This window comes from Ciconia boyciana, chromosome 6 (genome assembly GCF_034638445.1).
Source record: "Ciconia boyciana chromosome 6, ASM3463844v1, whole genome shotgun sequence".
In the NCBI taxonomy this organism is placed as follows: Eukaryota; Metazoa; Chordata; class Aves; order Ciconiiformes; family Ciconiidae; genus Ciconia; species Ciconia boyciana.
Genome location: NC_132939.1, coordinates 45999919 through 46022814, shown reverse-complemented (window position 1 = coordinate 46022814; position 22896 = coordinate 45999919). Strand labels below are relative to the sequence as shown.

Sequence of the window (22896 nt, the reverse complement as noted above, 5' to 3'; positions counted from 1 at the left end):
GAGTGCACCCTCAGCAAGTTTGCCGACGACACCAAGCTGTGCGGTGCTGTCAACACATCCAGAGAGACCTTGATAGGCTTGAGAGGTGGGCCTGTGCGAACCTCAAAGTTCAACAAGGGCAAGTGCAATGTCCTACACATGGGTCAGGGCAACCCCCAGTATCAATAGAGGCTGGGCGGAGAACGGATTGAGAGCAGCCCTGAGGAGAAAGACCTGGGGGTGTTGGTTGATGAGAAGCTCAATCTGACCTGGCAATGTGCACTTGCAGTCCAGAAAGCCAACTGTATCCTGGACTGCATCAGAAGCAGCGTGACCAGCAGGCCAAGGGAGGTGATTCCCTCCCTCTACTCTGCTCTCGTGAGACCCCACTTGGAGTACTGCATTCAGCTCTGGGGCTCCCAACGTAAGGAGGACACGGACTTGTTGGAGCGAGTCCAGAGGAGGGCCACCAAGATGATCAGAGGGCTGGAGCACCCCTGCTACGAAGACAGGCTGAGAGAACTGGGGTTGTTCAGCCTGGAGAAGAGAAGGCTCTGGGGAGACCTTATAGCAGCCTTCCAGTACCTGAAGGGGGCCTACAAGAAAGCTGGAGAGGGACTTTTTACAAGGGCATGCAGTGATAGGACAAGGGGTAATGGCTTTAAACTGAAAGAGGGTAGAATTAGACTAGAGATAAGGAAGAAATTCTTCACTATGAGGGTGGTGAGGCACTGGAACAGGTTGGCCAGAGAAGCTGTGGATGCCCCATCCCTGGAAGTGTTCAAGGCCAGGTTGGATGGGGCTTTGAGCAACCTGGTCTAGTGGAAGGTGTCCCTGCCCATGGCAGGGGGGTTGGAACTAGATGATCTTTAAGGTCACTTCCAACCCAAACCATTCTATGATTCGCTGTATTTATTAATTTGTAATGCTGAAAATTTATCTTTCAATAACCTAACTTGAGATTGTCATACTCCAGTGTGTCCTTAAGGCAACATCTTTCCTGCACTTACCATTAAAGAGAGTTACAGAAATTACCCAAACAGCTGCTCCTTTTCTAGTCTAAAATAGAATAATACTGCTCTTCTTTTCTCTATTCATCTCTCTCTCATTCCTGCAACTGGGCAGTAAGGCATCATAGAGTGATGCAGGGGATTAAGTAATGATTCTTATGGGTTCTAGATCAATATTTCTATTGTATACCACTGTGAAGGCATCCTTGTTTTCTCCATGTTGCAAGCATGAAGATGCACTGATGAAATTTGATACGATATAATGAGAAATATTTTTCAAAAATACAAATTAATGAAAGGCAAAATGTTCTCACACACTTTGTGAGACAGTCTGTCAGGACTGAAAACTAACTGTGTAGAAGGCAATGAAACCGCACATCAGTAAGTCTCTACGTTCCTACCATCTCCACCTCCCATATTATAAGAACTGCTCACTTTATGAGTATCACTGTGAAGTTCCCATCTGGTATTTCAGAAGTGAATGGAGAGGATTGACAAGACAAAAAGCTGATGTAATCATAAAAATCTTGTTTTCTTAAGACAACAGATTTTAAATATCTTGTTCAAAGCTCATCAGATACTTACACTTAAAATTTTCCCTTTGAACATTGCCATTTCAGCAGCCAGTTGGCTTAATAAATTAAACTGATTTAATACAGAGGGTAGAATACAAGAGTGTAAGAGAGAAAACGTGAAACAGGTACTTTGGGCATGGGTAGGAAACAGTGAAGAACAGAAGGAATTGGAGGGGGACAGAGGTGGACTCCCAACCGGAATGGCAACATCATTCCAAGCACAGCTGTTAAGGCTACATTCCTGGGAACCCCCCGAGACCGACACTAGTACACAGATACCAGAAGCAATTCTCACAAGAATGGGAATGGAAAACAAGCTTCCCAGCTGCTCTTAGAAGGAGGTAATGTATTCAGAGTACCCCCACCCCCAAGACACAGCTGGGCACAACACAACGAACCAAGGCACAGACAAATGCATTCAACTCTCACACAGAAGTTCTTGCCCTTGGAAAAGAAACACAGTCCACAGCAATAGTAGCATTTTCAAAAGTCTCTCCTTTACACACCCCCTCCAAATCAATAGTCCTAATCTTGCCATTAAACACAATTAAATCCAAATATCAAGTCCCTTTCATACCAGCCAGGTACCTTCCAACAAGGTAGACTAACTCCAAGTTTCTGGAGTGGCTTTAAACGATTGTACTATTTTTATTATTTAGGTAAGTGATGTTCTCTTCTAGGGGTTGTCTTCATGCCAATTTATTTTAGAATGCTTTTACTTTGAAAGGACTATTACATTTCAAGTGGCTTAAACAGAGGAGTGAAAAAGGAGGAAAATAACAAGTCCGTCTCCTGTCTAGAAATGCATAGGAAAGTAGTGTCCTATAAATCAGCCTCATACAAGCCCTCTCTCTAACCTTCTCTCAGCTTTCAATCCCTTACTTCTCCTGTCCCAAAGCCAGCAGGGTTTCATAACACAGAGTCCCCAAACACTCCCATCCCAAGTCTTTCCCCCTTTCAACCCATACCAATGGTCTTTGACTTCTCACTTCTCTCCAGCTGTTTACTAAATCCCCTCCCACATGTTTCTCTATCTCTTCTGCCCCTATGTTCCCCCCTCCTGGTTCAGACCAAATCCTTGTCTTCCCAAATCTATAACCACACAGAGCTCCCAAATAGTTTCACTGATATCTACCCTTCTGCAAATCATTCCAAACTGCCAGCCTACTCTGTAATGCCTGCACTTCTCCTATTCATTCAATCCCCCTGCTTCAAATCCATATCCATACCTAGTGGCCCAACGCCAGGTGTTCTGGTTCCAGGTCCCTCAACAATGAGCCCAACCCTTACTTGGCTCCTCCAGTTTTGCCTCTACAGGCACTTGCTGCCATACTGTTATGCTTTCATTGTATGCTGGTACCTCTTGTCACCCTTCATTGTCATGGGAGCCTTGTCTTCCCACAGAAGTAAAACCCTTGCTCCTTGCTGCAAGACAGGCTTTAAAAGCCAGGCTGGATCAAAAAAATAATCAGAATGACTCTTAGATGACAGAATAATCAAATGTGTCCAGGAAAAAAATAAAAAAGCACAAGTAATAGCCATATGCTTTAGCTATGTTCCTTTGGGCCTTGCAGTTACATCTGAACCTTCCAAAACATCACTGTTTCAGGTATGATTAAAATAATAGTCTCAGCTTAGAAATTACCATATGCCATAAATTCAGTACTGAGGAGTCAGACTGCCTTAAAAGAAAAACTGTCCTCAACTAAACCATCCAAACTTTCATACTAAGCAAGCTTCAGATTTCATCTCTCCAAAGGTATTATTGCAGAAATATGGCCTGGAGAATCACAGTAGAGAGCAGATGTCTAGAACTGAATGGATGCAGGCTCAGGAAGGAGATTAACTGTCAGATAGAGCTCCAGCTCTAAACTTTTCATTCACTTGTGAATCCCTTTCTACATGGATCTCTTTCATGATTACAGAAGACCACTAAGACACAACCCAACCCATGTTTCTGTATTTCACTACAGAAGCAAAGCCTGTACAAACACTGTAGCCAAATACAAAATATATCAAAGTAACTCAGAAAATCTACATTGTCTGCTAGGAGCTGAGGTCTTTATTGTTTGCTTGTCAGAAAGAAGGGAATTAGCACCTTCATCCTCCTTCTATACACTTCTTACCTCCTCTGTGGGAAAGTATCTCGGGAGAACCCAGAAGCAAAAAGCAATGCAGACACATTTACCATGACCAACACCTTTCCAGAGCTACCACTGCACTTCATAGCCACTTCTGGACTTGAGTATACTTACACTGATTGACTGACTGGTGGCTAAACAGGTTTCAGACTTCACCATCTACAAGTACCAGAGTATGGTCCTTTGTCACCCAACACAGCTATGCTCAGGAAGCTACCCTGCCCTTCCTATGTAGATCTTTGTGAATTCCTCTCTGGATTCCCCCTTCTATACTTCCTAATTTAATTAGCAGTAACTAGCTATGTTATATAGAAGTTATACAGAAGTTATATAGAATACAGAGGCTTAAAAATCACCTAATAGCTATATAAATGGCAGCAAGAGGACAACTTGGGTTCTCTAGACAGACCTAACAAACCACAGCAGTTGGAGCCGAGTGGGAAATGAGTGGTTTTAGGGAGAAAGTCTATGAATTTATTTTTAAAAGTTCTTTTCTGAAAAGACTGAAATGAAATAGATGCATTTCAATTTTTTCCCAAATATTTGTTTAGATACTAATTTTTATCCAAGGAGGCAGTTTCCATCATACATTTATGCATTTGCTTTCAACATATCAGCATTTCCTGAATGAAAATGTTTCACTACCAAATTTTTTGAACAGTTTTACTGACAAAGTTTAGCTTAAAAAAGCTGAATTCTGATTTCATTAAGAGAACCAGACTGACAGCTCTGAATATAACTGGACAAGCAAACAAGCTTCTCCTTATGTTCCCCATACTGCTTCAGGCTTTGAAAGAAGAGATTCTCTAAGTAGGGTCTGGTCTGATGCAAGATCAGGCCTCAGCATCACTGGTATATTCAGTGCTCACATTCTCTGCTGAGTCCATCAATAAGAAGGTGCTTTGTTTTTGTGACTCTACCCTTTAAAGTTCAAGACTTATCTGCAAAGACCAGAGTGCCTGCGTTAGTTTTGGAACTGCCCAGACTGAATCAAAACCTTGAACTAGATGTAGAAGGGTCCAAAAATCTGTTCAGCTTCCTAGAGTTATAAATGCACCCCACCTTTTGAAAAAGGCATATTGCCAATCATCTAATCAGATATTCAAAATCCAAATATGTAACAATAAATTTGAAAGAACCAAAAAGAAGCAAATAGCAGCAGCTATTGCAACTATTAAACATGCCTCAGAAAACTTAGCAAAACATCACTTTTAAAACAATACTTCCAAAATCAAAGTATCAGAGCAAAGATATTTAAACTGTTTGTCCCTAGCAAGTAAAGAGGGAAAAAATTAATTTCCAAGGCAAAGTGCCTATCCTGGAGAAGCTCCAGTTGGCAGCTTAATTAACTGAGAAGTGTCCAGCTTGAACACCTTTGATGAACACAACTATAGCATATTATAAAGAAAAAAAATGACTACATGTGTAGCCATTTAGGACATAACAACTCAAAAAGAAATATGAAAGTGGAAGTCTTACCAGGTACATTTGATCTATACCACCACGTTTAGCAAAATGATTATCATATCCCATGCTCGTAAGTACTTCATTATGTCTTTACGATGTCATTGGAACATAGAATTTACACCAGAACCTGTTCTGCCGACTTCCATTCCCAGCACTGTCATGACACACTGGAGGAATGAGAAAGCAAATTTCACGGAAGCACAAATCTGAGAACACTTGGTTTATGTGTTTAGCAAGACCAAGCATAGATTTGGGGTTTTTATAACATATTTTCTAATCCTCTGCCCAGTCTCGCTTTCTTCTATAGAAGGACTTTAGCAACGTTCTTGTCATCTCATGGAATATCAAAATTCTGGTTGCTGTGAACACTTCAAAACAACAATATGACAGAAACTGACTTTCATGAGATTTACTCCTTCCAGTATGTCTCAGCCCAGCCCAGTGCTGACACAGAAGCCTGTGACAGACTTTTCTGTTGTCACAGGGACTCTAGCTTTACTGCTTACATACCTGCTGTGTAAGGAGACTCATGTGGCTTGGTGGGGAATACTGACAGGCTGCTTGCTTTTCTGCCAGCTGCTGCAGTTCTGCTGCTACCATACTGGGGCTATAACGTTTGCCCTGGGAAGAAGTATCTTCTGCATCTTTGTGCATCCTGGCTGAGCCCACACGCTGCCCACTTGGACTGCGATGGCACAAACCTACCAAAACAAACATTTGGATATGCTTAGTGAGCGGTATGTCTGACTCTCTCAGTGTACTGATCACAGAAATACAAAAGCAGGTATACTTTCTGCAGATTCTAGGGAGAATACAGCCTTCTATTCTGCATGGATATTGCCTACATGAGCTTTTGTCAATTCCAAACCTGTATTCTCTTTATCATAACGTATCTAATGGCACCCAATTCCAGAGAATATTGGCTGCTGTTACCTAAGTTAAATCTATAATGTTTTTCCTTAAGAACAAATGGATCCCTTTAAATAAGCTACTCAGTTGGGAAGTCAGATTTATTTTAATGCTAGAAAGCTTGTCAATATATATACACATCAACTCTAGTGAATGTGTGCTGACCCTGACATACAACCTAAAGCAAATGTGTACCATCATTTAAAAAAAATATATCAGGACCACAGCTGTTAGCCTGTGTGTGGTTCCCAAAACTTTCCTATTAGATTACAGTCTGCATCCATAAATTCCTACAGTTTCTTCTACCCTTCAGATTCCTTACACTCTAAAGTTGCATTGCTCAGCTATGTTCTACCCCAGAATGGTAAATGAGAGGTCTCCAGATCTTGTTTTTAAGATACTCTTAGATACGGCAGTGCTGAAAGGTCCTAGAGAATGAGATACAGTAGTGGTTCATTCAGATCTTTCTTTTTTGGAGGTCTTGACAGACCTTTTAAGTATTCAACAATTATGAGGTTTTGTTAAAGGATTTCTCTGCATGATAAACACAGAACAGCACATAGACTGAGACTTCTGCTAACCAAAACTACATTAAAATCACTAAAGATAAACAACAGATCAGTAATACAATCAAGCAAAAATATACAATAAGTCATTTCCCAGCTCTTTTCAAACAAGTTCGAAGGCTGAGTTCAAAGTTCAAGGTTGAGGGGAGACCTTATCACTCTCTACAACTACCTGAAAGGAGGTTGTAGCGAGGTGGGTGTTGGTCTCCCAGGTAACAAGTGATAGGACAAGAGGAAACTGCCTCAAGTGGTGCCAGGGGAGGTTTAGACTGGATATTAGGAAAAATGTCTTCACCAAAAGGGTTGTCAAGCATTGGAACAGGCTGCCCAGGGAAGTGGTTGAGTCACCATCCCTGGAGGTATTTAAAAGATGTGCAGACGTGGCGCTTAGGGACATGGTTTAGTGGTGAACTTCATAGTGTTAGGTTAATGGTTGGACTCGATGATCTTAAAGGTCTTTTCCAGCCTAAATGATTCTATGATTCCCTGTTCATCTGCTCAATAAAAGGGCATCTTTGGTAAACAAGGGCTGCTTCCTGCACTCCTCCTTTCCATGAGAAGTTTAGCACCATTCAACAAGACTCATAATTCTGGAAATGTAACATTTCTACCTACCTCAGAACAGAGATTACACAATCTCTATACTGAACTAGCAGGTTATTATGCATCCCAGAACACTCACCTACTTTTGCAGAGGATGGTCGGGACAATCTTTGGCTGTAGATCTGAGCAGCTCTCTGAAAAGATGAGAATGGGCCAATGGTGTAGCTACCAGAATGACAACGATGTAACCCTGCAAGGCTAGAAGCCTCACTGGACACTGGGTTTGGGAAGACAGAAGAGCTGTCAGGAGCTGTGCTCTGCAAGGAGGGTAGTGGGGATGGGGACTGAATCAGCCTGGGACCAACTGGAGGAGCCGGCAATGAATGGTGACCAGGCACCTGTGAATTTTCAGAGGCTGCAGGTTGAGATGGTATCCAGGAACTGGTCCTTCTCTGGAACATGGCACCAGAAACAGAGGAAGAAGCACTAGGAGGGCCACACCGAGGTAATTTCACTTCAGCATTTAAGGAGAAGGTGGGTCCTTCTGGAACTACACAAAGATAATTAGCACACTACATGAGAAAAAGTTGCTTTTCAGGTCCTTCGGATATTAGCAACACACCAAAGATGCCTCTGCTCAGACACACTGAAGCCAAAATGGCCTCATCGACCAGCAAAGACGAGAAGAGGCTCTACACGATGAACATTCTCTTTCAAAGCTTGCCATATCTAGATCTTCCCCCACAGAAGAGCAGCTAACTCTTTCATACTGCTCACTCTACAGTATCTTCTCTTGGGTTTAAAAGAAAAACCTGCAGAATCTTCCCAAAATTGGGCATTTGAATCTCTCAGTTTGAACCCAAAGGTTCCAACCTTTGTTTAAAACAGTATTAAAACCAGTTTATGCATTCATTATTTTTTTCTTGATGATGATTTAAGCCAGTTCACTTACAGCTTGATTTAACTTCTTTGGGTTTATAGCCTTTTAATGCTCCTTCTGCAGGCAGATCTGCAACTGAACTTTTGGGCTGATCACCTTTTATTTTTTTCACCACCTCACGATGCTCTATAACAAAATCAAGGAGTTAGGAAGTAGAACAATGCAAACTGTGATATCGTTAGAACAGGACTGCAGAATTTAAACCTAGTTACAATAGACTTTCTTGCTAATACTTAACGTAGACCATGCAACTCTATTGATCATAACTGTGCTGTCATGTACAGTAGCATGGACTACTGGATATGTATGGCTGGCACTGCACTTCCTTCCATGGAACACCTGATTAGGCTCAAATATGCAGACTCTGCCCTCCAATGGGTATGCTCACTGTAGGCAGCACAATTTAACAGGCCTTGATTTCTCTCATCCCTTACTTTGATTTCAGGATTCTCTGTTCATTTCAAATCTCAGTGCCTTCAGTTTGCACATTCTCATTTCAGTCATGAGCCATCATATCTAGTTCCGTATAAATGCTTGTCCAGATTCATCCCATTTCACTTCAGGCAAAGAAGGTAGGAGTGCAGTTACTCTAGTCTTTGCATGCAGAGTCAGTTAAAAATAAAAATGCAACCTCAAGAAACCTGAATAACATTCTGGAGGGGTTGTTCTCTTTCCATAGACTGAAGTTAAACTGGATTTGTCTGGACAACATCATCTCAGAACTGCCTGTAACGCTTACCCTCTTGAGGCTGTTTCTCTGACTGGTTACTGGTGTTGCTGGGTTTTGTGCCTGTGGAGTTTGTTCCTAGGAAGACACTTGCTGACTTGTTTTTGTGTGTGTAAAATGTCAGCACTTCCTCCAGGTCACTTTCACTACAATAAGGAGAGAAGAATGGATGTAAGTGAGGATTCTAAGCTTTTCTGCCTTCATGTAACAATCAAAGACAAGAAACAATAAGGAGACTGAAGGGGGGAGTGGGAAAAAAGGTGAAGCCAGACAAGCTAACGATTTGCTGAGTTCTGCAGGGTAAGAGCAGAAGAAAAGGAACGTGCCTTGGTTAAACCTGAGATTCCTACTGAAATGCCATTTTCTTATGCAGTAGAAAATTCAAGGCATTCAGGAGCCTTCCCAGGATAAATAAAGAGCAAGTGAAAACTCCAAACACATTTTTGGGGAGATAAGCTCAACAGGAAAGATTCAGTTCACAGCTAAATTTGTGAATCTTCCCCAGGTGGTCTCTAGAACAAGCAGCTATCATGTCCATGAGAGAACTCAGCTCGCCTCTGTTTTATAGTCACTGTTAGTAGTTTCAATTCAACAGTGTGGGGAGAAGAGGAAAGAGGAGGGAAGAGCTTGTTAATTAGCCAAAGCTGCAGGACAAACAAACAGAACAGTCAATATTTTTGTGAATCTCATAAAACTTCATGAAATGCATACATTTCTCGTTTTCTTTACAAGAAGAGACTTTAACTGCCCCAATGTCCTAAGCGTCTATTGGTCCCAAACCAGTATCAGTTACTTGGCCGTTCATTTTAGAGCTTGTGCAAGCTGTAATTCTAATTGTTTTTATACCTAACATGCTTTCCTTCTGCTTTATAGTGTTGCCTCAGCATTAGCGAGTGGGTATATGGCAGAGCAAACACCAGAAGCAAGAAGTATAGTGCCAGTAACACTACAAGAAAACATAACACAGGAATATAAATTTGCATAGCAGCAGTTATAATCCTTCAAAATGTCCTCTGCATATCACACTTGTCCTAGTCTTGGCTAGCCTGAGCTTTGGTAAAATCAATGTCTAAAGCTGATCCCACTGGAGTTTGGACCTTCACGGCATGCTGCAAAGTTCACCTTTTCTCCAAAACCAATGAGAATAGAGGTGAAGAGGAAATGCAAGAATGAGAAGTTGTTGGTGGAAAGGTGCTTTAAGCTTTTAAGTGAATTTACCAGCATAAGTATATACTTTTACATTGCACTGAGGATGCTTAGAAGCAACGGTTGTAGCATGTATATAACTAAACACAATACCATCCATGTGGCATTGTGTGATATTAAAGAGTCAATGAGACAATCCCAATTAAGTGGCAACAATTATTACCCATTTTCTCCAGCATTGCATTCACTGTACTGCAGAACAAACACTCAAAGTGGAAATCTGTCCCCTTTGCTTGGCTCCAAATGACTAGCTCACTGATTTAAGCTTCAAGCACAGCACAAAGTAGTGTCAGATATCAGAGTTTTCAAACATACCTGATACTTCTTAAGAAGCAGAAAGATCATCACTAGAAATTGACTGATCATTGGCAAACTGGCTTTTGCTGTTCTTTATCACTCAGGCAGATGATCCAGCAAAAATCTCCAGCCCCAGCCTAGACTGTGCATCAGGCCATGATGGCATGGTAGTCAATAATATGGAAACAGAAGTGTATGCACTTCTGCACCAAACAGCCATTTCTTAGCATTTCTGGCAAAAAGCAAAATGACTTGCCCTAGGAGGCAACAGTCATTTTAGTAGCAAGAGATGTCAGAGAACCAAAAGCATGCCATGGGCCCATGTAATCTGCATTTCTAGTGACCAGAGTAGATGCTATGGTATATGGTAGTCAGACATCTTGAGTATCATTCTGTTATAGAACTGTATCTGAAAAGCAGCGAGATTTTTCTTGGAGCCTGTAAAGCTGTTGCAGTAATGACTCCATCAATTATATTAGCAAAATGTAAAATTCATGAGAATGTAGCAAAAAGGACTGTGAAGCCTCCTGAACTAGTTAAGAAGCCTCAGCTATCACCCACTTCTAATCAGTCACTAGGAGTGCTATCCGAACAGAGGAAAAGAAAGAACAGTTTCGTAACTGATCATAAAAAGAAGCAGTGACTGTCAACCTTCCCAGAGAAGACAGAACGGCATTAAAAAGGCAGGTGAACTCCACCTGTCCAGATAATGATAGGGGTCCTTGCCCATATAGGCATGTCATATATGGGTCAAATAAAGGAGTCAAAAGGAATCCGTTTTTGTGCTCAAGAATCAGAGACTTTGAGGACATAATTCCAGTTCATTGAATAATTTCAGATCTCTCCATAGTCAGATAGCTATAATAGCATTGTTTCCCATACAATGCTACAGGCCATAAGGAGTATTTACCTATTTTCAAAATACATTTCCTACCAGACTCCTGTAAGTTTAAGGCAGATAAAGTTCAGAGCATGCACAGTTAGAAAATGCTGCTTTTTCATTGTGAAAGTAACTGCTTGCACTCAACTGCCTTAGCAAGCCAAATAAGAGGTTAGGGTGAAGACAGAGTCTGACTCCCTTGCTTCCTCATCTCAGAAAGTCCAGATCTGGAGAGTTCCTGAAGAGAGGCAGCAAGCATAAGATTTGTTTCTGAGAGCGGAAACTTGAGAGCTGGAGCCACAACAACTGTTCGACCACAGCAGCTCAAGGCCATCTGAGCAGCAGCTCTAGTTTCACTCTCCTTCCAAAGTACTACCGCGTTTGCTCCAGCATCAGAGGAAAGGAGACCATTAGCTCACCAGCATCAGCTTGAAATTTACACAGACCAGGCCAACCACTGCTGTCCTTTTGGAATCTGCTTAATGGTCAAAATATCTATTGTATGTGCTTCTCTATGCACCAGATACTGATGCTACAAGTGTTTGGTTGCTGGAAGGGAGAAAAGAGAAAAGACAAGTTCTCTGTCCCCCAGCAAGAGCAGGAGCAGGTGCTATGGGCAATATAGGTATCTAGAGGCCTTTAGACCAATCAGATCATCTTTAGAACAATCCCATCACCTTCAGGGCTGGGAGATCCTTTATCAAAGGGAATAAAATCCATTCCTACCTTGCTCTGGCAATAAAGTTCTGAAAACCTTCAGGATTCACTCCCTCCTCCTCCTCTTCCTGTTTCTTTTTTGATCGCTTCTGAACCATCTGCTCCGTTTCCTGTTAATAAGTAGTATCAGTAAGTGTCTCTATGTAGTTACTTTATGTTCCATGGCATAGCTACAGCTGAGAGAAGACAAAAAACAATTCCATGGGACCTAAGAAAAAAGAATGTCAACTCCAAAGAGCCAACTTATAAGTATTTCACTATGTGCAACAGAATGGATAAATACAGAGAGCCCCAGAGACAGCAGGCTAAGCATACACTAAACTCCTCGTTCCTCCACCTGACATAACTTATTAGAATTCATTTGCTGAGAAGAGGTCAAGTCTTCACAAATACGTGCTGTTCCTTCAAATATACTCTTTGCTGGGACGTAAGGAAGTATGGAGGGAAGAAAAAATAAAATCATTCTTTACACATATTAGGTCTCCTTTCTACTTCTGCTGTTTCTGTCACAAATACAGAGTTCCTCAAAATATCTTTTATTTGAGCATCTGTCCCAAAAAGAGATATTCAGGAAGAAAGGAGGACAAAAATATAAAATTATATTAAAGAAACGCAATCAAGGAGGTCTGCTGAGGGCATCCACATTTTCTACTGTAAACTAGGAGTTGTCCTCTTGAGTTAATTTCTCTTGTCATGCAGCAAATTGCTGAGGGCTTATCTACATACCAAAAATATACTGCTTTAGCAAAAGCAAGGAAAGTAAAACAGTACAGCCTGTGGCAAATATGCATTTACACACTAAACTATACTGGAATAAAAGATGGTAAGCCTTTGTGTGTGAGAATGGGAGCAAGCTCTCAGGTATAAATGATCCTTCTATTTTACACCAGTAGAACTTGTTGACACTAGAGGTTGTATAAATACAAACATTTTTGTTAATTAAAAAAACCTACAGGCCTGTCTGAAATATCAATACCAGCATACAAGCTTTATCTGACCAGACTTGACCTCCACTTCATTGCTTCCTACTGGTACTCTGAACATTCCCAAGACAGAAGGGTCAGATACATCTTTTGAAAGATAATTCAAGAGCGGGAAGAAAAAGCCACTCTGAGACATGTCTCTACCCTTCGCTACTTAAGTAAAAGTCTGGACAACATGTGATCTGTTTTACTTAGTTTGCTGGAGGCAGTATTTTTTCTTCTGTGTCATTACAGAAGATACATAATGATTAGTAGGAGTCCCCTACTAAATCTGAAGTTACAAGTCAGTGAAAAAAGTCTATATGTTGGAATCAGACATCAGAAAACCTCATAGCCTAAGAGTCTCTCAATGGCTTAAACATGTATGTTCTAAAACCTCAAGTGATCTGTTCTCACTTGTTTTAACCGAGAAAATATGTCTATGCACTGATTTATTACCAGTTACACAGCTTTATTTTGTGAATTTACTCAAGAGTTAGCAGAAAATCCTGATGTTTGAACACAATTTGAATGGAAATTATATCCAAAGCAGCTGCGTTCTTCACTCACCACAGAGCCACCCGAGTGTTTTGTGGTTACTCCTAACACAGTAATTCAGTGAGCATTAGGCATACAAGGCACTCCCTGGAACAGATTTGGTTCAACACCAACCTTGCTTTGACAGATCAAGTTACCAGACGTCAGTTCTGACAAGGTAATGTAAGTGAACATCCTCTGCTAACGAGTAGGAGCTTGGAGGCCTGTGTGCACAGCAGCCTCTGAAAGCAAAATTTAAACTATCCTTGTTCTAACACTAAAGAAATGCTAAGGGGGCAAAGGAAAGGGGGAAGCTGTTCTGGCAAAACAAGGATTAGCATGAAACCACTATGCTAAGAACAGCATCTTCTACACCTAAAGAGGTGAAAATTATTTAAATTAGGACCTACTTCTCCTTATCACTGAGCCTCCAGAGTCCCATACCACAGATAGGTAGCAGTCCCTCAGTATACCAAACAAATGGTAAAATGCATATTTCATACTGTTCTGTATAAAAAAATTATCTCTAAAGAAGCACCATAAAAATAGGAAGAAATGGAAAGAGGCATTACAAAACACTAGAATCGAAGACAAGCCAAAGAAAAAGCAGACTGCCAGTTAAATTCCACTTCATTTCAACACTTCTCTTTACTTTTATGCACATGATTATGGGACTGCATATATAATGTAGTAATACTGTTGTCTACCTGACAATTTGAACAGACAAACTACCATTACTGGATGCGCAACTGCAAACAGACCATGTAAACTACAGAACAGAGCCTTTAAAACAGCCTGCTGTCTTGACTATGACAGCAGCCAGCAGGAGATACTTTAGAAGAAGAGAACAGAAATCAAAAAGAGCTACCAAAAGAAGAATCAAAAAAGAATTAGTCACCTTGTTATAACAGATTATGAACTCGCCCAGCTGGTGAGCCAGGATACGACGACGATCATTTAGTCCTAAACGACGACTGGGGAGCAGCATCCTCAAGGACTGCTGAAGATTGCTGGCAGCTCGCTTCAGAAAGCGTACCACAAGCTCCTGCAAGCAAGAGGGATGGAGTTAACAACAGACCAGCTGCAAGATGTGGGGAGAAGAGAACAGAGGTACTACAGCAACTAATGACTGGCAAGAACTAAATACACTGTCCTGAGAAAACGAGCTGACAACTGGCAGGCAAAAGCATTCTGCAATGTGCATTTTTAATATAGCCCTACAAATCCAAGGTGGGGGGAGAAGAACTATGGTGTGCATTGCCTGAGGTGGGTCAGACTTGGGAACACTTGAGGAGTGTTTGTCTGAAAAGCATCGCAGATGAAGAAAACAAAAAAAACAAGCAGCAAAAAGCAGCAGCAACAACACAGAATAACCTGTAAAGTCCAATACCTTAGGAGAACATTTCCAAAAAACAACCTGCAATGTGTTAAAGAAGGCCTGTGATGAAGCGTACTGACATGAAACCCTCTCAGCGCTACCACAGAGAAGGGGATCTTGGTCAGATATCTCCACTACACTGATGTAGCCCCATTTCATCACTTTTCATATATGTATACTATTGCCACAACCCCTCCACAGCAACAGATGACTACATCTACACCCATGTAATTCCAACCCCCCACCAAGTCCGTTTGACCTCTGGTGGGGGAAAACATATAGCAAGGCAGATCCTAAGACGAGATGCATCCTGTGGGTGTTTTGAACCCTTTCTGTCTCCCCTCTGGATTTGCTTTTGGTTAGGAGCTCTGCTAATGCATAAATGAGCAGCCTCACAGCCAAACTATTGGATTTCACAGCTCGCCTCTCACTGCCATTACTCCAGGCTGGTTTGATCTGTTATTTTAAACATTATTTTTCACAGTACAGCAGACAAAGTGACTCTCAAAAAGCCAGTTTTAATTTCCACTTGGAAAGAGCAGGGGTAACATTTTCCACTGACTCGACTGATTATTCTTGACACACAATTTTATCTCTGAACTGCACTGGCTGTTTCCCTGAAACATGCATTCATTCAGCAAGAATACATTTGGATTTGCAGAAAGCTCAAGAGCCTACTCTACAAAGCTCTTTTAGGAAGGTTTGTGAGGGGATTTGGGCTTGCTGCACTCTTTAAAATGTATATACATCAAATATAGGGCTTTAAAATACTTCCTAGAAAAATTCATCACGTGGTTTTTAACAAACCAACACCTATGCTAGAAAGTAACTTTCTCTCCTCTGTGGCTTTTACTTGTTTTTTCCTCTATCTAGAATGCAAGGAAGATTCCTAAGTGCAGATGCCTGCAAAGAGTAAAACAGTACATAGGAGAAAATACTTAACTGGGTACGTGTTCTATTTGAGTAGATGTATGCTTTGTTTAACGCAGCAGAAACCAGATACTGCCAAGTAATCTTAAAGGATCTTAGAGAGAAGAATTCAAAAGCAGGTAGGCTCAGAGATCAGTGAAGGAGAACCAGTGAAAGATCTGAGCAGCTTGAATGTCAACCACACCAGTCATTAAGAGCTGTCTACTCTATTGCTGCTCAGATGTCAGCCAGCACTCCTACCTTGTCTGTATATTAAAAATACAGCACTGGCAGCTGGACAAAGATAGACAACTATAATGTCAGTTGGACTTCAGTTCCAAGCATGGGAACTGACCTCAAAACTCTCAAGGCAGATTTCAGCTTGGCTTCTCAGTTTGGCCAGCACAAAGCTTCTTACCATTTGCTCATCCTCTTTGGCAGCCCAGGCAGGATTCTGGATCTGGTCACCAGCCTCCTTCCTCAGTCGCAACTGAACATGCTGTAGATAGGCAGAGAAAGCCTTGCGAGCTTGCACTTTGCTGTGGACCAAAAGAATCAGTCAGCTATCTTCAGAGTAGTAATGGGAACAGTTATAGCAGTCAGGCACAGCTTATGGACCAAAGTACGGTCAGCAAGGACCTCCTAGGTGCACAAATGTTGAAGCTCAAGGGAAGGAGGACCCCTTCACCCCACCAGTATTTTCAAGGAGACCTTCAGTTCACCAAGATGGGGGAGGTATTGCAGGAGATACAAAAGACAACACACTCTAAGATCATCTCTAAAAATTGAATGCTCTCCTTGCCTTTTCACAGCCTTAGCTACTCTCCTCCAAAAGCCAATAACATGAACATCAGCAAAACTGTGTATTTTTAAACCAAATTCAAGGCTTTCTTGGGCCTCTGTCTTCACAAGCATTTTGAACACCACAACAACAGACCATAAAATAAAGGGCTTGGTACTGGTGCCAGAGTTATAACAAAGGCCCTGCAATTCCCATTGGAAATGAAAGAATTAGATCTGTGAAAGTGAGCTCTTCCCCTGCTGGCCCAAGGACACAAGCCAAATTTCATTGAGTAAGGCACCACTGAAGAATGAAAGAACATCAGCAAAATCTGCTGTGCAGCTGACTGAACGTGTCAGGAAGCTGTGAGCATGAACTGAGGAGAGGACAGGGGTAGGACTGGGAGGGACACATTGCTTCTCATTCCCTCACAATGGTAGTCACTTTAGCGTATGCATCTGTTGTGAGAGAAATTGCTGAAAGCTTTGCCTAATTCTGTTCATTGTCATCTTGGCCTAAACCCTCTTCTCCAACATTCTGCTCTCCCAGTCTCCACTCTTCCTCATAGTTTTCCACATCGTTGCTACAAGCTGTCCCATGAATTGCCAAGCATGATTTCTCCTTTCTTTTTCATAAGGATGTAGAACAAGATGGGCTTTAGTGTCAGTGACAGATTCCCCTTCTGTCACAGGCAATGTCCTAATCTTTTCTATAAAATTATCAAGTTTCATCTTAAGACAAACTAGAGTTTTCAACCCATTACTTTCCTGGAATATTATTCCAGAACTTACTGTTCTAATAACTAGGAACCTTCTTTTACTACCCAGCCTAGCTTCATTCATGAGCAGTTTATATTTGCTTTTTCTTTCTCCAACATTGTCCTTTATCTTAAATAATTTCATCCCTGATGGGTCTCCTACCGTGAATGTATTTATTAACAGTAATTACATCCTTTCATAGTTTTCATTTTATTTGTGTGAACTATCCACATCTTTCAGTGTCTTCTAACAAAGCACCCACACTGGTGACATGATGAGACTAGCAGCTCATATCTACCTGTTCCAGTCACAATTGACCTTCCATGAACATGGGTGATAGCAACTGTATACAATATTCCACATGAAGTCTCAGAAGTATCTCAAGCTATAAACCCTAGGCCACATTTGGTGTTTTCATGCATGCATGAGCTAGAGCTTCGCAAACCTCCTGTGATCAACAAGCATGCAAAATACTTTTCCGTACAATTGATTTCCAGTTGATGAACACCCAGCTGATAGAATTTCTGCTGTAAATTATTAGTTCTAAAAAGCATGCCCTTGCACTTTGTGCTACTGAATTTCATCCTAGTTATAATATTCCTATCCTCAAGTCATCCAGTTCTTCCCATATTTATTCCACTACTTTTCTCTCATGGTAATAACTCCTAAATGTTTTCCATCAGCAAATTTCATTAGCACATTTCTACATTTTGGGTCATTCTTGAATTGATTATTAAAATCAGACTCAGACTGATTCCTGAGGAACCTCACCATTTTTTCTCTACTTCTTCTCTGCTTCTCAGGAATATTCTCAGATACTTACATGGTCCTCATGACTCCATGTGCATGAGTCCCTGAAATTTCACTAAAAACTCAGTCCAGAAATTTAGTCTTCCTGTTTTATATGTCTGTAATTTCATTAACACTTTGTTACAGTGTTACATAGAAATCATACAACATAGTAGCACTTACAGAGATCAATGCATCAATTTAGATAAGAATTGAAGTTAAAATAAAATGCATTAAAAGTATCTATGCATCTGCTTAATCATTAGCTTTTGGTGCTTCTGGAAGACCATGCCAGGCCCAAAGAGGGGCTAAGCAAATGATTTCACAAGAGTCTCGAACTAACATCCTCTGTGGATATCTGTACCAGTACTACAGTAACTAAAACATGATAAAAATACCTGGTTACAATTCCTGTCTTCAAGTGAACTCCAGAATGCACAGCAGGCCTTGTAACGCCTCTGAGCTCTGTATGCTACTAGTCACCACACCTACCTTCTCTTCCCACACGTGTGGAACATCAGGAGAACACTCTGAACCCTGAATAAGAACTAATACTCTATACATCAGGCCACCATATATCGGAAAAGGCTCTCCCCTGAGGGCTCTCTAGGGCTGCCAGGTTTGTTTTAGGTGCAACTCAAACATCTTGTGACCAGGAGTTCAAGATTTGTGCTGGCAGGAATTAAGGACCCCCGTTATCAACATCAGCACAGTAATACAATTCTTTGCCTGCACCTGATATTTCTGTGGGAAACTGAAGAAGGTCCTTGTATAACACTGCCTCTCCTCCAGTGTGTGGAATATTGAAACGTGTGGCCTTAAATGCAGGAACAAGTAACTCTCTCTCTTTTTAATTCCCTGGGAATGGCACAGTTGGGGCAACATGTTTCATTTGACTGTCAACTCTTCACCACTAACACCTAATGTGTGGAAGGCAGAGAAATTGCCTCATCAGGCCGACTAAAGGAGAGAGAGAAGTCCTACCACTTACAAAAACTGACTGGAATAGGCTTGGTTTCTTCTTGATGAAAAATATCATTACTTCAGCTCCTCTGCCTGTTGACCCCACAAGCACAGCTCTCATCAATGACAGATCAGATGGGGCCAAGCCCAGCACAATCCTGGAACATGAGGTCACCACAAGTCTTACACACTTCTGCGGGGAATCCCAACAGTACTGGGTGCTGAGCAAGATTCTGCCAGAAACACCAGACAGAGCTTGTTCTTGGCAGGAGTCAGTTCTATATATAGGTAGATGACAGCATTGCTATGTTTGTCCTCAAAACAGGTTTCAGAATCTTCCCTGTCATGACAGCAAATGTCCTTGCCACAAGAAGACATCAGAACAATCCCTAAATCTATTTGATAACTCATAAATCCTCTAAGAAACTAAACTAAGAAAGCAACAACAAGCAACAATTATTATCTCTACCTTTGGACATTTTTCACAGAAATCAAGAAATCTTCACGGCTCACAATGCTGCTTTTCACAGAAAACAATGCTGCTTCTCATCTAGAAGATGTAAAATCCTCCTATGCAGATATATATGATCACTCTTTTCTTTTTGCCCTTCCTGTCCATCTGAAAATAGACAGTGTCACTACCCACATTTAAGGGGAGGATCATGCTTCTAAACATCTAGTAGGACCCTGGTTGGTGTTATTCTATACAATCTCCTCCAGCACCTCTCTTTTTTCCAAGCAACAGAGCCATACATCAGAACATACTCCGCTCCACACTGTCATACTCAAGAGCAGGCAATGAGATGTTAAAGTAACTTGTCACTCTCAAATGACCTCCTATCTTGCTCTCAGAGGGGATGACCTTGAACATATAATTATATGTTCAAGAGATTTATATTAGAGATTATAATTAGAGGTAAACATTTTATCACCAAAAATAAAAGCACAAAAATGAGAAAACTAATTTTATGGAGAGGCAGCACTGAGGTATTCCTACCCAACCTTTCTTGGATAGTTTAACATGTGTTTATACCCACTTCGTTGGAAATGCAAAGAATGAAAAGACAAATTTTAGAATTCAATAGCAGGCATCCTGCATTAAGACAGAGAGGCATTTTAGAAGCCTGAGTTGACCAAAGAACAGCTTACATCACCAGATTAAAGAATAGCAATGTAAACTATGGCTACCGATCTAACAAGTCAGGCATTTAAGTAAACTGTCAGTCTTTGCAACTATCTCCCTTCTGTGCCAACTAGTTGTTAAGGCAGCCCACAGTTAGACAAAAATCCAGGCCCCTTTCTCTAGGGTCCTCTTATCTCTTCACATTCATTCATAACGTGGCACTAAGGGTACATCCTCCATATTTTAACCAATATTAGCTGCTAGTCAAAACTCAAGGCAATATGCAGAAATCTCTCACCTCAGGTTTCCATGCTTTTGAAGAATGTGCAGCAAGTTAAACTGAGATTCTGAGTCTGCTTTTGGAAGAAACTGCTCTCCTCCATTTCCAGTTTTCTTGTCAAGTTTTTTTGGCAACCTCTCCTTACAAGTAGTTTTCACCAAGTCAGAGAGCTTTGGCTTGCTTTTCACCTGGGTGTCCGAAAGAGAGCCAACAGTTCTATCTAGCTCTTCGTCTTCATCTGCATCTACCTCCTCTTCCTCCTCACCTTCTGTGTCTGACTTGAGGGACAGCTTTGTTGGTTCTGATATCCCTGTAGTAGAGGAGAAATCACCTATGCTGGTTAAGAAAAAAAAAAGTGGGGAAGACTGTCCTGCTATTTCTACCTTTTGGGTTACTTCTAAACTCTTTTCTGCTAGAAGGACAGAACACCACCATTTTAGAATAGCACCTTAAGTATCGCTGCCCTTTATTATTCTTTCTGTCTTTCTGCTTGTGTATCAAACAGTTGAGAAGCCCATTTTCCCAGTATCAGAGAAGACAGACCAAGATTCTTGTCTTAACTTTTCAAATGAAAAAAAAAAAAGGCATTTTCCTGTATTTTATCCTGATTCTTACATATATACTGACATATATATACACTCATACTTGACGTATATACTAATTTTTTGTATTTGTGTGTGTCAGAAAAACCAAAGCTACAAAATCTAAACTTCCACATGTGCCAATAAAGATCACATACCTTAACATAGCACCAAAAATCGTTTTATAACATACAATCTCTCCCATTGTAATCAGTATCACATAGCTACTAGAAAGAGTTTAGAAAATGGCTTCAAGAACAGCCACTTGTGAGGATCATTCACCTCTGTATCCTTTTAAGTTTTTCCCACATCAGCTTGGATAAGAAGGATTTCTCTCTTTCCAACAGCTTAGAATCACTGATGTGTAGGAGAACCAGCCTGGAGGTCCCAAGTTTTCATCTTTCTCTGAAAAGCTGGAGGACTATAGATGCACACATACTGTTGAATTCTTGTACCCAAAATGCAACCACAAGCTCATCTTCAAGAAAATATTGATTACCTTCAGTCGTATACATGGGGATGTGGAATGGTGGGAATGAAATTCTAGGCACTAAGGCGGCAGGAAGCTCATAAGAGGAATGAAGTGAAAACTATTAACACTTGAAATGAAAACTATTAACTTCAACCTGTGAATCCCTTTACTGACTACAAAGGCCAGAACAACCCCATTCACACATATTTCAAATTAAAAAGTCCTTGCTTGCTTGTTTTTGACTAGCTGCTCACTTAAGACTCTAGCCATGCATACCTGATGATCTTGTCCGTGCTGCTCTAGCCTTGCCATGACATCGCCGTCGCTTCCGTAACTCCAGTGAAACAAGCTTTCTCTCATAAAAGAGAGCATGAGAGTCTACAGCTTCCAGCCTCATATCCAGCCTTCCATTAAGACCTGCTCTGGGAAGCATAATAGAGACATCTTCAATCTCCCTTTATACTTCTCTCCCTGATGATACAAGAGACTCAGCAGATTAAATTTCTTCAAGAAGCCGTTTTCCTGACACAGGGAAGATATATTTATGATCAGTCTAACTTTGCTCTATTTAAAGCCTGCAAATGTTTGAAGGGAGTCTTGCAAGTACTTTACAGAACACCATCTCTCTAGTGTCATACTTTCATGACTAAGCAGCATCTGCCCATCATGCAGCAGCTCAAGGCACAATTAATAGGGTAAATTGAATTGCAAGATGACAAAACAATGGAGGGGAGTGGGAAGAGAGCACATGGACCTGAGTCCAATCTTCTGAACCTTTTATGTAGACATCTTGTTCTTCACTGTTTGGTCAGAGATAAGAATTTTAACATAATCTAAGTGAAAAATGACAACATTTCTACAAGTTCTGCCTAAACCAAGGGCAAAGGAGCCCTGCCAGATTCCTTAAGGGAGACAAATATAACAACTTTCTGCCAGTGCACAAAGATCCAGCAGAGTGCTCTTTATGGTATAAGTGGGAACCATCCACAGAAAATTCCTGTTGCTCCATTTATCTTTTAGATCTAGCAAAGAGAATATATGGGTATATGAAGTCCAAAACCCTCATGCATCCCAGGATCTTTTGAGAGAGTTCAATGGTGGGGCTTATGAATATGGTAGGAATGCCAAAGTAGGAAGCCTAAGAGTAGCAATGTTAAGGTCCACTCCAACAAAACTTAAGCTCTCCACATGCTAGGATACTCTTCGCTCACTGTATTTACTTTTCTAAAATTAGTTTGATGGATTTCAGGTAGAAAAGGTGTTGACCCAGGACTTGGAAGATGAAGCTATGGAAATCCAAACTTAGAATAAATCCTACAAAGTACAAATTATTTAATTAAGAAGCCATTTACCGGGATCTCCCAGTGATGAAGTCTCTTTTCATCTTGCCCCTACAAAGGGAAAAA

General features: G+C 41.0%; 1 protein-coding gene across 7 annotated transcripts in view; it reads right to left on the bottom strand.

The window, feature by feature from the left end:
- Positions 1–22896, bottom strand: part of TTLL5 (tubulin tyrosine ligase like 5) — a 144142-nt gene that overhangs the window by 69817 nt on the left and 51429 nt on the right. For 6 of the 7 annotated variants that reach the window (XM_072865306.1, XM_072865307.1, XM_072865304.1 and 3 more), the window contains exons 20-29: positions 22843–22881; positions 21767–21912; positions 20456–20747; positions 16162–16282; positions 14355–14501; positions 11967–12067; positions 8870–9003; positions 8143–8256; positions 7330–7740; positions 5683–5873 (exon numbers count right to left, since the gene is read on the bottom strand). In XM_072865306.1, the coding sequence (XP_072721407.1) occupies positions 5683–5873; positions 7330–7740; positions 8143–8256; positions 8870–9003; positions 11967–12067; positions 14355–14501; positions 16162–16282; positions 20456–20747; positions 21767–21912; positions 22843–22881 (1696 nt within the window). The remainder of the gene's footprint in view (positions 1–5682; positions 5874–7329; positions 7741–8142; positions 8257–8869; positions 9004–11966; positions 12068–14354; positions 14502–16161; positions 16283–20455; positions 20748–21766; positions 21913–22842; positions 22882–22896) is intronic. The other variant, XM_072865308.1, reaches the window with a different exon arrangement.